At 30.6% G+C, this 17093-nt stretch overlaps 1 protein-coding gene across 1 annotated transcript in view; it reads left to right on the plus strand.

Moving 5' to 3' along the window:
• The first annotated feature begins 1937 nt into the window (after positions 1 to 1937).
• The window catches only part of LOC127705354 (DNA-binding protein RFX6-like), a 53340-nt gene continuing 38184 nt past the window's right edge, over positions 1938 to 17093 (plus strand). The window contains exons 1-2 of the mRNA XM_052209662.1: positions 1938 to 2175; positions 9922 to 10099. Coding sequence (XP_052065622.1) covers positions 2001 to 2175; positions 9922 to 10099 — 353 coding nt within the window. The 5' untranslated portion in view covers positions 1938 to 2000. The remainder of the gene's footprint in view (positions 2176 to 9921; positions 10100 to 17093) is intronic.

Below are 17093 nucleotides of genomic sequence, written 5' to 3' on the forward strand. Positions count from 1 at the left end.
ATTACTTCTGAAGTTCTTTGGATGATCTTTGAAAAAATATGTCAGCTGAAAGTATTTCTCTTGTGTCTTGGAATTGAAATGAATTCAACTCCACACTGTCAGCGCTTGACAAGAAGTAACGAATAGTTTTGTCAAATACATATTTGAGTAAAACTAATAAAAGTGAATTTCTTTAGTTGAAATCGAATCGATGCGATTTGAAAAATCTCCTTTCTATGAGAATAAGGCTGCTCTGGGAGTATTGTTTGGGGTGTTTTGGTTTACAAAGGCTGCTCTGGGAGTATTGTTTAAGGCTGCTCTGGGAGTATTGTTTGAGGTGTTTTGGTTTACTTTCACAAAGGCTGCTCTGGAAGTAATGTTTGAGGTGTTTTGGTTTACTTTCACAAATGGTGCTCTGGGAGTATTGTTTGAGGTGTTTTGGTTTACTTTCACAAAGGCTGCTCTGGGAGTAATGTTTGAGGTGTTTTGGTTTACTTTCACAAAGGCTGCTCTGAGAGTATTGTTTGAGGTGTTTTGGTTTACTTTCACAAAGGCTGCTCTGGGAGTATTGTTTGAGGTGTTTTGGTTTACTTTCACTAAGGCTGCTCTGGGAGTATTGTTTGAGGTGTTTTGGTTTACTTTCACAAAGGCTGCTCTGGGAGTAATGTTTGAGGTGTTTTGGTTTACTTTCACAAAGGCTGCTCTGGGAGTATTGTTTGAGGTGTTTTGGTTTACTTTCACAAAGGCTGCTCTGGGAGTATTGTTTGAGGTGTTTTGGTTTACCTTCACAAAGGCTGCTCTGGGAGTATTGTTTGAGGTGTTTTGGTTTACTTCACAATCGATTGGTACAAACTTGCTTTCTATGGTTATAAATAAGAATCAGTTATCGGTTTGTTTGTTCCCTTTTAAGCCAAATGAGAAAAAATCAAATGAATATAAAAGCCTTTTATTTGCAACAATGAAGCAAGGGCAACCAAGATTCAATAAACTTAATGATAATTTAGTATGTAATGACAAACCAAAACAAAATTTAAAAGAAACACAAAATAAAAAAGAAAAACCAGCACACCGTTTATCAAAATCCCCCAAATCAAAATGTAGCCAAGAGCCAGAAATAATACTCAGCATAGCAACACAAAACCCAACAAACAATGTAATAACAGCAAAACAAGAATTCTAGAAAAATGTAAGAAGCAAACTTGATTGTTTCAAATAAAGATTTTTCTATTTTATGTTTCCTTAAAAGTTACTTATGCTTTTCTTACGTACAGTAGTTATGCATAGAACAACTTGAACATTAGTTTATGAATAGATGTGCATATAGTATTTTCTGATCTGGGTAAATATGTGCGGTAGATATTAAAGAAACCTGTTTTTCAATAACACGCGATCATCTCAGTCTGTTTTTAATATATTTGGTATAACTAAATACAGTAGATGGCCGTATATGTTAGTTTTAATATTAATACTTCCATGAGCGGAACTGAAATAAGAATTATGTAAACTTTATGAATTCCAAAAAGTTTTTTACCTTTACCGTACGTAAAGATTTAATACCTGAATCGGATGTACACTTATCAATCTTTGGGGCGGGATTTGAATTTTGATAAGACTGTAGCAGTTATTGCAAAACCTCTTATCTTTTTTTCATATCGGTCATAACAGTTTAAATCACGTGACTACCCAAAATCAATATTACCTTAATCAGTTCTTCAATTTGATTTATTTTCTGATACTGTTTATGAAGCCACTTTCCAGGTAAAAAATGGACTATGACATCAAGTTATTCTCTCACTTCAAGAGAATAGATTGAAAAGAATACTATATTCAGACGTGGAATACTTTATACCGTGTATTTGTGAAACCATCAGGTTTTCGTTTATTCTTTATCAGCAGCATTATTTCTTTATACATTGTTTTGTTGACATTGGGTTTTTTATGGACACCATGTAACATTTTAGAGTGAAAAAGTGGGATTTTATTGAAATATCATTTTTTGTATACCCTTGTTCACATTACCGATGTTGGATCTAGCAGCAGAAACTATGCCCACCCCCGCAAAACGCGTGTGCAGAGAAACTAACGATGAAGCGGAAATAACATCCATAGAAGTAACTGCTGAGAACGGATCCCTGTCGCATAACAACAATAATGATGATAAAAGTCGAAAAATTATAAAAAATGGCTTAAAGTCGGGTAAGAACTCTTTCTACATTTGTAAACATTAAATCACTTAACTGATCATAATACTTCAGTTTTTTTGCAAGGTAATTGTTTGTATAATAATTATTCCGTAATGTATATAGTTTACTCTATGTCATATTTTGTTTACACACATCTTATAATGATGATAAAACCATTATTTCCTGGTGTTCGATATATATTGTAGTACGTTCCTAAATATCCAAAATACTGGAGAAAGTCTAATGCCACCGTAACTACCTCCCTCCGTGCTAACGGAGGCAGTCAGACCTCAGACCAAAGTACTTTAAGTATTCACTTCAAATAACAACTTATGATTCTACCTTTAAGTATATTTATTTTCTCGTCTTTTCACACTTCGAACATTATTTTTCTACATATTTATTACTGGGATTTATAGCGGGTAGATATTGAAATATTTTATTATTGGCTTTTAAAGAAGATATTTCTTTTTAAATAACTGCATTAAAATTGTTAAAGTAGAATTTGCTACAATAAATTTAACATTAAGTAGGGTTATAATAGTTATATAAACATTTAACTTCTTCTTTTATTGCATGAGAAAAATATGACCATGTCAAAATTATGTAATTCTACATTTTTTATGAAATGTTTGAATATTTTCAAATAATAAGTCGTTTCTACTGTCTATTGTTGGGGACTTGAAGGTCATCTAAATGTCCTTAATGTTTAATATTTTATGGTTTCTTCCGTTTTTTTATATTTCTGTATTTTTTATTTATCTGTTTATTTCATTCTTTTTTTTTTTGTTTATTATCTTTGTAAAACTATTGCTTTATATCTTATGGAAAATGCATTTGCTTATTTTAACAATTTACTTATATATATTTTTACGTCTGACTCATAAGATGATTCGTACCTTTATGAGTCCCTAAAAGTTTTATTTTGAAGATGAAATATATTTCTATAGCCTCTTTAATATTCATTCTCTGTTATGTCCCTGTATGTATTTCCGGGCTAATTAGATGTTGTAGTCCCCTTACACTTGAATTTTTCTCACGATATTTTCAAAACTGATCATAATTCTAAAGTTTTTCTATCAATATCTTAGGTTCGTGCTGGAAATTTGCTCCTTAAATCTTGACCCAAAATCACATTTTATCATTTAAATCGATAAGAGACAATATAATGAAATGTAAACCTTTATTAAAAAACAAAACACAACAGTGGATTTTCTCTTATCCAAACATCCGCATGAAAATTGACAAATTTTGAAAAATGTGTAAATTTACTTAGACTAATTTTACTGTCATAAAAAATATAAAACTAAAGGTAGAAAACAGCAGGCTACACACACGTATTGTGTCATATTTGTTCTAATCAAAGTACTTGAATGTATTATCTGTTAAACCAAAGCTTGACATCCATCTTGAGAATTAGATTTGGTATGTTTGCTTGTTAGGTACAATCACGTATCATTTTTTTCGACATTAGGTAATAGACGTTGGTCAACTTAAGCAGGTATGGAGAGTTTCTCTGTAAGAATCGGAGAATTTTATTTAAATAGTGAAACTGAAATAAATGAACAAATACTGCTAAAATCGTTGTGGGTATAGTTGAAGTTTAAAAAAAATCTGTATTGGGAAACTTATTTTATGTGTGCATTTGAGGACAAATTTAAACCTTCCGTTTTTATATGTTTTAATATGCGTATTTCTGCATTACCTTTTCCAGGACTGTTAATTGCCAATGAAAGTGAAATAATAACATGCTGATATGAATTAAAAAGTAGAATTCAGTGCAGTCGAAATTCAATATATTTTTACTTCTCTAAAGAATTGTAATTACCGAGAAAATGGACATAAAAATATATTCGACTTGAAAGTCTATGTTATCCAATTGTAGTTCAAAAAATTTTCTGTAGTGATTATATTCCTTGTTTCAAAATCATTTTCAATTGCAAACAATAAGAGTTTGTTTTACTAACATACATTTTTTATAAGATTTAAAGGATTGTCGGTGCATGTACACAGTGGCTTTCATATTTCCTAAAATAAATTGAAATCCTTTTATCAAGCAGAAATATTATGTTTGGTATGATTGACATCGTAATATGAATCGTGTAACAGTTCAAAACAAAGGTGTGGGAAACAGTGGCTGAACTTTAGTTTGATTCATATTCAGAAGTGGGATATTTAGACAAACATATAGAATTATGAAAATATTATTTGAAAAGGTTTTTAACATCTGTGGTTTCTAGCGAAATTTACAATGTTTTCTAAATGTGACTTGCTATTTAATCTGGAAATATTATAAACAAGACAGAAAACAACATGTAAATTAACGAAAACAACTGAAGTTTATTTTTTTACAAATATTAATTCAACTTAAATCTTTCTATGGGAATTCATGTGTCGCAATTTACTGTGAAAAGACACGTGTACATAGATATACTAATTGTACTGTATATTCTCTGTAAATTCGTACCAAAATTTTCGTTTAATGGTCATAAACAAAACTAGACAATATTTTAGAATTGACATTTTTATTACTTGAATTGGTATTTCACTTTATCTATTAAACTTCATTTAATTTCGATAACTTGAAGATAAAGACAATGTTTTGATAGTAATTATAATAATTAAGAACTTTACACATTTATATATAAAACGTAATAAACATTATCTACGGTATTAATTACAATTAAAACAGAATGACCTTTATATTTGTGCCGCCTTCATGTGGCTTGATAGTCAATATTTATCAATGTTTATATGGCTTCATTTTTATAAATAATTTGGCTTTTTACGAACAAACAACTGATAATACAACAATTACAAGGATCCCTTTTAAAATATACTGCACCAGTAACATTTATGTCTTTGGGTCTTTTTTTTTTTTTTTTTGCTTCCGCGCTACATATAAAACTTTTACACTCCTCCAATAAAATTACAAAAAGAAGCATTCAATTTTTAAGCATAATTGTTATTATTTTACTGTCACATTATTTTTTAGTAAATCATCTTTTAGGGCAATTCCACCAAATTAAATAAAAGCAAAATACAATTAAATGAAAGCAAAAATGTATCAATTGATATTTTGGTCATGCGCAAACCTTATTATTAATTGTATGATTTTTTACAGAATCTAATTTTTATTTGTAATTTTAAGTAACGGTTTTAAGCTTTTAGAAGTGGCTAGATAACGGTTTAGTGTGTTTGTTTTACTAGACAGTATAAACGTAGTTTTCTAACTGTCACTTGCCAATATTTTATCTTTTATCTACTGTTTTAAGGTATATGTTTCATGTCAGGGATAATTTTTTACTAAACAAGGTTTTAAGATGGGATTAAATGATAAATAAATAGGTCAATGTGATTATCTTTTAGAGTATTAATTAGTAGAGTGAGCAAAGTAAAATTTATTACTTAGAAAGAAAAGATCAATTTTGTCAAAGTCCAACATTTCTTTCAAACCTTTGTCCGTAAGCGAACTTAAAAAGAGAAAATCAGATCGGGGTTACTCATTTTATTTTGGACCTTAACATGGAAATGGAAATATAAATACGAAAAAAATCGTTGTAAAGTAACTTTGACAACTTCAAATATTATGATCAATGCTATGTCTTTGTAAAAGAAGTTTTACTGTCAATGTCCCAGGTTATGAGAAGCAAGCAGGTTTAACCCCTGGACCGTATAACATTTTGCATGTGCCTGTCCCAAGCCTGAAGTTAATTGGCTGTCGTAGGTTTGCTGTCTGCCGAAATTGTTTTGCTCAATGCTAAAAGCTTGAATTAGGCTGTTGGTTTTGTTGTATTCACTTTTCAACACATTGTAACTATATGCCTTTCATAGTTACTATACGGTATGGGTTTTGCTCAGTGTTGAAGGCCGTAAGGTTAATTGTAATTGTTAACATCCTTGTTGTTTGGTCTTTCGTGGATAGTTGCCTTATTAGCAAAAATACACCACATGTTTTTGTATTGAAAAGAAGTTTAATTTTGGCAGATTTCAAATTTGAATCCTCGATGAACATCAGACAATAAATATGATAGTAAAACATTTATCACAGTTTTCTCTTTTTTTTTTCTCGTTTTAAAAACAAGCAAATAAAACCAGGAAAAAAAAGGTACGATTTTGACTAGCGATTTGTTGACGTAGGTCTGTCCATAGGACTAGCTGTTATAAGTAGTAGCTTGTACTGTAAATAGTCTTCGATGTGCTGGTCTTTGCCTATTGGGTATTGCACCCGGTCATTTACTTCACATTTTAACACAGTCACTTCGACGTAGTACTAGTCTCTACCATAAAACATTCTGTAATTAGCTTTTAAAAGACGACTGAACTGTGGTGTAACACTAATACAAAGACATCACCACTTGCTTCCTTCTTAATCAAGTTTCAATGTCGAAAAAAGGAGAAATAAAACTTCCACTGAATACTAGTAGAAATACAAATGTATATATTTGCATTATTTTTTTTATTTTAAGTGAATGTAAACAAAGTTAACAATAAACTCGAACGAACGTATCAATTAAACAAATTGAATATAATATCATGAAGAAAAAGGTAGAGTGATACGTTTATCTAATGCACTAACTTTTTTCAATCCAACAATTAATTATGTATTTGTGAGGAGTTGTAGTAAGTAGTTAGAGACAGGAAAGCTAATACTTTACAATTTTAATATTTATTTTGCTATTCAGTAAACCATTGGTTAAATAACGGACCCTTGATAGAGAATCATTATGGACCCCACAGATTGATGACTTGCAGATATAATTAATTTACATAAGTCATATTTTAAAAAATAAATTAATTTGAATTATTTGCGTTCAATTTTTGTACAAAAGATATGTTAATATTATATAGAAAATTTTGAAAATTTGTATGAAATTGATATTCATTAAGAGCATATTCGAAGTGCGTATTTTGGTACAATTCTGTCACAATCTGGAACACTTCAGTTTAAATAAAGACGTCCTCACAGAGATTTTTCGCTTGGTTGATTTTATTTTTTGTTTAATTTTCAAGCATAGGAATCTTTCCCATACGACGTGGTTCTAGTCTTATCCTTTAAAATCAATATTTAGGTTCATTGTTTTGCAGGTCTCGTCTTCGTACTATCAACATGGTAAATGATTTGATTTCCCCGATATAATGTTGAATGTTATGCATAGAGTAACCACATTTTATCCACTAATATATTAAGACCTATTGACATCTTCTACCAATATACCCCAGCAATTTAGAATTTCAAGAAAATAATTAAATTTTTATATAAATGAACTTAACTGTTTGTTGATTTAGGCGTAACATCGTTTACGGGGATTTTGCAAATTTATGTTTATACCCTTGTCCGTCCTTCGTGATCCCGTCCATCTAAAATAAACCACCCTTCTTGTAGATAGTAACCTGTCGTTTAGTATGCTGGCATGTAGTTGTATAACGATGCGGAGTTTGCGTTTGGCGATGACTGTCATACTTTTGACGTAATTATCACAATTTTAATTGGTGGAAAACTTGTAAAAATTGTACCTGTTCATTTGAGATTTTAATGAAAGTTTTTCTGTCTTTTATTTTAATATAATGACATCGAAATACAATGTTATACGATTTTATTAGTATTATAAATTTTGGAGGAAGATTTTCCATCTTTCATTTTACTTTACTCACACCGAAACACAATGTTATCTATACGATTATATTTCCTATTCAAATTTTGGAAGGAGAAAAAATTCTTCTGGATTTTGAGCATGACATATTGCAAAAACACTTGCCTATCGTTGTAACTATATTTTGACCTCTAGGTATCGCCACCTATCAGTGTGCATTAATTGATCACTGGTATAATTTTAAAGAAAGGAGACGTGAGGTTTACTTAAAAGGGACAGCAATCCAACGACCTTAAAATAAAATAGTTAACATCGCACCTCTATATAATAAGCAATTCCACAATTTCAATGTCAAATTATTTTGTCTAGGATCTTTCCAACTGTTTTATTTGATGACTTGTTTTTTTTAAATTTTAAACGGATAAGTTTTTTACAAAGAAACTCATGTTAGATGTCAAGGTTAATTAGCTTTTCATGCACCTCTGATTCAAGGTCATATCGTCTTCTAATACAAACGTGATACAGATAATAAGACTAGAAATCCATACTGAAAGAATCACAAAAAATTCATAAATTTCGACGGCTATCATTTTAATAGATTTTTTGTTGTTGTTTAGTTTGTTTATTATGAATAACTACATTGTAATTAATCTGCCACTCAAAGGGCAACTTAATTGGTAATAAATCTATCTGTATCTAGTAAATATATGTATATAGCGACATTAGCTGTCTCTTTTAAAAAAAGACAAGAATAATTTAATGTGGTACGATATAATACAAGACACTAGACAATACTTCAAGTTGAAAAGACAAGTTTTGCACTCGACTAAGACCTTTTGATAAATCTAAGAACCGTCTTTACAGTAAACGACTATACATCATTTTATGAATAAAATGTTTGAGTCTAATCATCGTCCACTTTCAAACAACACCACCATCATCTTCAAAGAGGCTAGTTTATTCCTTATTTAATCCAAGAATTCACCACTATCAATTTAAATTGGACCACATTAAACATTTCATAAGCTGTTTGTTAGATTTTTCAATGGCCATGTTTAATCTTTGTGGAGATAGTAATCTCTGTTATCTTGGCGGGAATGTGTAAACTGCAGTCGTCTGCTGTGGTTACGTCAATCGGATGACATGCTCTTCATTAAAGTATGGACAAAACAATGAAACAATAGTTTTCTCTGAAGACATAAGTAGTTCCTTTGTTTTCACATCTAATTAAACGGGGAAAAGTTCATGAACTCTACAGACGCATCAACATTGTTGAATTTATCAGCGGGTTGTAGTATTCTGCCTGTATACATTTATTCGATCGCTAAATAATCAGAAAGAAGCCGTTAAACGAAAATTCGGATGCTTTTTATTCTATATGAGTAAGCAAACAATATGAAAAGTCAGAGAACATCGAGCCAAAATATTTGCAGGTTGGGAAGGTATTTTGGCTACGATTAATGGAACAGATCTATTGTCCTATATGAAGTTATTTTAAGTCAACCCAGTCATGACGTTCAATATATTTACTAAAGGAATGGCTTCAACTTTACCATTATGAATAATTGGTTCAGTCGATTCCTTGTCAGAAAACACACTCGTTTATTTTGTTGGACAAAATTAATGGACAATTGCAATTTAAGTGGACATGTTTTACATTATCTGATTGGCTAACATACATTTATTTGGCTCATATATGCACAAACAATTTATAGTTGTTGAAATTAGACATCTTTTTTGTGTAGCAGTACTGTTATAATATTACAACACAATTCTATCATAAACTAAGTAGCCATGTTTTTTTACCAGATCCTGTTTACCACTGTGCTGTTGGGTTTTATATAAAAGAAAAAGCTTATCCTTTCGATGCAATTGATTACAATTATGCTTCAATGAAAGTTCATGTTGATTAGGTAATCCTATCTGGCAATACTAAATAAAACATAGGTCTTTTCCGGTTTTGAGTTGGCGTGTACTGGCCTCCGATTGGTAATGGGGCAGTTTTGTTGACCGTCAGTAAATTTCGTAATTTTTGTGGAACGAATATTACTTACCAAAATCCGTTTTGCATTTTAATTTTGGAAGAAGTTAAGAAAAGACACCCAGTTAGACAACCATTGTTACTAAATGTATACATATGAAATATAACGGTACACATTTTTCAGAACCAGAAACGGACGAAAATAGTCCAGGTTTTACAGATGAAGACAGTGTTTTGGACGATGAAGATAAAAGTGAAGCGATGAATATAAATGGCGAAGGAGGAAATTCTCAGCCACAGAAAAAGACTGTTGCACAGATTATGCGTGATAAAAAGAAACAGACTCAGTTAACTTTACAATGGTGAGTAGATTAATTTTGTTAAGTAGTATTTAGAACATATTTTTTGTTACGTCTGTCTTAGGCCAATGACTTTCCAAATAACCCAACAGCGCCATTCTTATCACTTGACGTCCGTCGTCTGTCATCCGCATATCAAACATTTTACATTTTCTTCACCTGTACATACATTTTCATTTTTACGCACATCTGAATTTCTAAATATAGTATTATTATACTTTATCAAACTAAAAAAGGAGAACCATGAAAATATTGTGTTTTCTGTTCGTAAGTCTGAGTTAAACGCTATTGGTTGTATGCTTTGTTCTGAAAATCTCAAACAAAGAGTTCATTTAGATTTAGAACATGTATGTCTAAAAGGGTATTTGGGTGCCGTAATGTTAGCAGCACATATCAAACCATGGCATATTGGAGCCTCTAGTTTGTATAATTCATTTTATCTATTTATATTCATTTTCATTTGGTTGAGTTTACCGTTGTAATTAAGCAGTAGCTTGTTAATGTTTTTTAAACTATACGTACAGTATTCGGCTTTGTGCTAGTAGATTTCAACAACACTGTACTATAAAATTCCAAATTGTTACTTCCAAAACAAGTCTAAGAAGATCTTCCTATTAATAGTTACTTGTTTTAACCTTACATACTTTGATTTAAAAGCTTTAAAAATCCGTTCGATTTCTTTGTTATCCCTTTCTACCTCAATTGTCCTCAGAAATTCAAATATAGATTACAGCTCCATCTACCAGGTTAAAAGACATGCACTCTTATGAGGAAATGAGTACTTGTTTTCCAAACAGTGTCAATTTTCGAAATGCTTCAAATTTAACAAGGCTTCAAATTGAAATATTAAATATTTTCTCGATAATGCCAATATTTATTAAGTGAGATGTTTATGTTTTTGATATTGGTCGTGTTTGACGTTTTCTAGAGAAAAATATTCACCAAAGTATAGAAAGTCAATACAAAAGTTGATTAGATAAAATAGTGCGATGACTCTTGTCGAAATAATTGCCCCTCTACAACGCACACGAACTGCAATACTAGAGAATATTACGCGACGGGAGAGAAGAACTTACTATACAAAATGCATATTAAGTTGAACTTTGACCAATTTAAAAATATGAAAAAGGAAATTACATCAATATGCTTTTTAAATGAGACAAAAAATGACAAAGTGTAAAATTGATTTGGTATATTGCTTCCTGTCCTACAGTCCAACCAGGACTGTTGAACTCGTTACAAATTGCGAGATTTTGGTAATTATCGTCCCTGGTATTAAGGTTCTGAGACGATTCCATGTGTCAACATTAAATCGTTTGTTTCTGAGTTATTTCTCTTTCATATCTGCAAATAAAAGATGATGTAACCATTTTGTACTGAAAAATTGTAAAATATATTTCGTTATAGGGCCAACCATAATTTCTAGCAACTTTTGAAGGGACGTATTTTCAAGATCCAAAATTTTTAGTTTGTCGTTGAGGGAGTTTTACTTTGATAATTTACCAAAGATATTGTATAAATAGTAAAAAGAATTATAGTAGCATGGAGTTTTTTTTATCATTTATTCACATTTAATCTATAACTATGACTCAATTCTAAGGTATATCACTTGACCCATGTATTTGATTTTTCTTGCAATGCGAATTTTGAAAGTTAGTTAAAGTAACCGCATCAAAGTTTTAGCAAATTCACTTTCATAAATAAGATATACAACAAACATGATTAAACAAGTAAAATATATGTATTTACAATTTTTAAGAGACTATATAAAATACATATTTACATCGATTCATATTAAACATGTAAAAGAGTAATAACTGACATTAAAGACTTGTTATCCTTTGTAAAAATTTAATGGCCGGTATTGGTAACAATATTGCATATATTGTGATTACCAAAATATAAAAACTATTGTAGAATCTGATGTCAAATGATATATCTACGAAACTCAATATGTCTGATTATATAAACTCAATATGTCTGATTATAAAAGGTTGCTTAACTTACTACTATACGAATAGATTGTTACACATTTCATGCTTTATTTCTCTAAATACTATTGCCGAGTGAACTATCATCATATACCAATATTTCATCATTTCGTAGATCTCAATTTTTCAAATTTAATTCACGAGTGTTGCATCTTCAAAAATAAAACATTAATTTCCTTCACATTAAAATCACTTGATTTATTTGTTATTGTTTGAGTTCTATAAAAAACCGCATTATTACTCTTTTTTTATTTTAAAAAGGAATAAAACTTTTTTAAACATAAAAACAGATGAAAACAAACCATGCGAATATGCTATTTTTATCACTTTTTAACTTTTATAATAGATAATTTGATTTCTATTTCACAATTTAAACTGTAATCTTAATTATATGTTTTACTTTCTGTTCTTCAGAGAGAAAATGACATTTTTTTTCAATGTAAGAATCGAATTGATTTTATGTTGTTATTTTTTTTTCTTTTTTGTGCGCTTAGTGCTGGTCTGACGAGTCAAGCCTTTTCCAACTGATCTGGACGTTTGTTTTAATGTTGTGCTGTTACACCCTTTCGCAGTGTAGGTGATGATCGAGCGCTCACATGCTTGATTCCGTAACATTTTCCATGTGCCTCTTCTAAGTCAGGAGCCTGTATCATATTTGTTTTTCGCTTATTTTTCTTACCATAAATAATGCCGCTGATTTTCGCTTCTGATTTGTTTACAAATTTTGTCATGCCGAGGCCTTAAAAAGCTTACTATACTGTTTGGGTAATTTGCTCATTGTTGAAGGTCATACATTGCCCTTAAGTTGTTGACATCCTCGTCCTTTGGTTTCTGGTGGATATTTGTCTCATTGGCAACAATGCAACATCTCTTTTTTATATATTGATTTTGTCTTATTTACAAAAAGAAGCGTTTTGACAAATCATGTGTATTTTAATAGATTGATATATGTAGTTCAATTTTCAAACAGCACGTGGCAAAACAAATATTACACCTAAACAATGGATATTAAATCTTGATAGACTAGAACATAGATTTGTCAATTGCCATTATGCATTTGAATCTACCCTCTTCAACAGAATATGCACATGAACAAAGGTGTGTTATCAGGGAAATACGTACCTATTATACATATCACCAAATCTTATATATTCTCGAGTACCTATCAATGTACCAGCCATTTTGAAAAAGCTCAGCAGGTCACAAATGCATGTTAAGCATTTGCATTTATCATAGTTGTTGGGTCAAAAGGTGATTGAAACAAGTTGATTTCGAGTGTTTATTGAAATTCTACAATCATAATGTCTTCTTGTAGTCTCTGTGTGTTAGAATTCGTGCCTGTACCCGTATAATACACCTGGTGTTCTATAAAATACATATTTAATAATTCTTATGAAATATTTTGTTGTGAGGTCATCACAGGAGATTGAGTGATTAAGATATCTTAGGGTTAAGACTGGAGATTATGGAATATTACCGAACGAATACGTCTCATTGGTTTTTCTGACTGTGTGGAGAAAAAGAAAGTTTATTGTGATATCAGAAGAGCTATGTATTATCAGTAATATTCAAAACAGTTTCTTGAGTTATATATTCTAAAACAAAGACGGTCAATCGCCATGATCGTTTGAAGAGCCTCATCCCGATAAAGGGCAGTATTTATGGACATCGAATTTTTCAACATAATAAATATTTTTGTTTTTTTTTTCATTTTCAAGCAAAAACAAAGTCAGTATTATACGCCGTGTATACTTCAGAATATGCTTACAATCTTCCTTATACATTTCCTCTTATTTCTGTCAACATAACCTGGATCGGTGACTGATTAAGTCAATAAAGTAGTTGCAAATTATAGTTTGCATAACAAAATTTAGTCCATTACTTTCTTCTCCTTATAACGAAATCAATTTCCATTTCCTTTTATCTAAATTTACTTGTAAAAAAAGATAAAGGACTACAATATAAATGTCAGAAAGAGGAAATGGCATTAGGCGTTATCGGACTACATAATCAAGTTATCTCCCTTGCTTGTAACAATGCGATAACGGCATGGCGACACATCATCTCGACTAAAACGTAATTATATTGAACGTTTCAAATACTAAATTTATACCGAGCTGATTTGTCATTCTACATAGATATTGACCTGTTGGGGGAAAAAAAAGAAAAAGAAAAGAGAAAAGGTTCATGGGCAGTAATGATATTGTTTGAACTATACACCATCTAGGCAACGTAAAAATATTAATTAAGAATTCAGAAATAATATTACTGAAAAAGAGTTCTGATATATATAGCAATGGGGAAGCAACACGACAACACATACAAAATATTTCTTAGCACCTCTGCTTTGGAAGGCTCTTAATGGTTAAACATTACATTAAACGGTGATCTCGCACAAATATGGGAAAAATTTGTGTAATGATTTGTGTAGTTATTGACGAAGAATACATAGTTGTATAACGTTATCTGATAACTTAATGGCGACAGAAGATGTCCACAGTAATGTAAACAGACAGACCAGCAGTAGCCACTTCTGACCAGTGTTTATAGAATCTTTTATGTCTAACACAATCAACATTCTTTTCTTGGATACACCATCTTTAGATTAGATCAGAAAGAATAAGTTCATTTTTTAGTATGCCATTGACATTTGAATGTCCTTCATATTTAGAAATCCAAAAACACAATAACACCAACAGCAGACTATTACTGCTTCTTTATTCAATAAACACAATATTGCATTGTTATGACACTTTTTGTGCACACTTTTGATTTCAAGATTGTAGTTTTTTTTTTACTATTGTGCATTGTAGACCCATACAAAGGTCGGTTGGTTTTGTTAGATTTGATACATAACTATTATCAATAGTTAAGGCCCGTGAATATCGAATATTGTAGACCCATACATTGGCAATCATACCACATCTCCTCATTTTTGTCGGTTTCGTTTAGTTAGATTTGATTTAAACTTAAATCAAGAGTTAAGGCCCGTGATTATCGAACATTTGATATACTACTACAACTTTAATCAAGAGTTAAGGCCCGTGATTATCGAACATTTGATATACTAGTACAACTTTAATCAAGAGTTAAGACCCGTGATTAACGAACATTTGTTTAGGCGATTCTTGACAAACGGGATAGGAATAAAAAGGAGACCGGAGATCTGTCATTCCCTTGAACACCACATCAATCTTGTTTTTGTAGCCTGTTTGCCAAAGTTTTCGTTGGTTCAGATAAGCTAATCTTGTCAATTTTTTCTGGTTTTAGTTGTATGTGGTCTTCACTAATGTATCTTTGTCTTTATTACATAATATAAATTATACTGTCTTTGTAAACGATTTATTACTTTGGATTACGCAGCCTTCTTAAACATTTTATTTTGTTATAATTCATAAATGCTGTAATACATGGCCAAAGTAATAGGACAATAGCCTGACTTTTGTACTCAAGTATAAAGTAACTGATTTACAGCTGTTGTTTTAGTGCACAGTATACCTACTTGAGACAGAACAACATATGCATGTAGAATTTCAACAGTGTATGACTCATTTTGAAATTTTTTTTATAACATCGGATCCTTTCTGTTGAAAAATTGACATTTGATGAAATACAAATAATCTGTTAGTTTTTAATATAATGCATCTTGTATCTATTTTATTCAGATTGTAAATCACTTTTGTAAATGATATTTGTTTAAAGATGGTTAAAAATCTTGTATATATAGACACGTTATAAAGTGTAAATATACAGAGGCATCACACATAAACCCAGATCTGAACAAAACTATTTCAGTGAAATACGGATATTTACTCGTGTATTACAACAAAATAAAGTAATTATTGAGTAAAATAATAAAAGAATATTTGTAGCGACACATATTTGTGGCAAGGTATTTTGGCTTTTACTAGATTTAAATATACCAGTCAATTTTATTTATGTTGATTTCATCCATAATACCAGAAAGAGCCTATAAGATAGAGAGTGAAATATAAATCCTATGAAGAAAACAAAAATGTAGGGAGGAAAAAGTTTGAGCTTCAGCTATAAGCTTAATCTAAAATTCGCGAACAAGTAGTTTCAAAATCACTTTTATCAAGCTTATTTCTTACCAAATATTCTAAATAAATTTGTCGGTTATATTTGTGAATAAAAGAATAATGCTTTATACTAAGAAAAGTACCAGTGCCCATATGAATATTCCGAAATTGTATAGATTCCTGTTCTTATCGTTGTCTCTGTTAGTATACACGGAAGTCCAGATATAGTGTTGAAGATTTTCCAGAGTGTTAAACAGCTGCAATCATAAAGGTTTCATACGTTAGTTATAAGAACGACTGGCACCATTGCAGATTTTATACTAGCAGTTTAAACAATATAATGTAAAATTTAATAACCTCTTCAGTGGGTAAGTACCTTTGGTGTGTTGCGTCATGCAATCTCGGCAACCTTGAAAAATATATATTGCATTGTTTTATACAATAGAATTAAAGAAAAACATAAGAAATATTGGTCTCTTTTTTAAAAGAAGTATTATGTTTTTTTTAGTTTTATGGATAAAAGGAAGAGTTTGTTCGTAGCGGGTGATATTTGTTTAAGTTATTACATACATAAATCTGTCATAAATGTTTACCAAGAATCTGCCAACAATATGCTGTATGCCCGTGTTATCAACTTAATTTGATTAGCTTCAGTGAAAAAGTGAAAGTTGATTGGTTTGGATGGAAAAGATTAAACTACCGTGCAAAACTAAATACAACTCTTTCCTTCTATGACGCATCTCAAGTGGAACTCTTCAATGTTTTTACCTTCGTCTTGTCAACGCAAGAGATAACGAGATATTACGAGATTTGTTGGAATAAGAATGTAACTTAGAAATGTGATAGCTTATCATTATTTAAACGTCTGTTTTCATCAATTTCTTGAAATGTTTATTAGATATATTAATATTAAAATCTATGTCTTTTTGAAGAGGCTTTTAAATGTTTGATAATCAGATAAGAAAA

The sequence above is a fragment of the Mytilus californianus genome, unplaced genomic scaffold, assembly GCF_021869535.1.
Source record: "Mytilus californianus isolate M0D057914Y unplaced genomic scaffold, xbMytCali1.0.p SCAF_6, whole genome shotgun sequence".
NCBI classification, from domain to species: domain Eukaryota; kingdom Metazoa; phylum Mollusca; class Bivalvia; order Mytilida; family Mytilidae; genus Mytilus; species Mytilus californianus.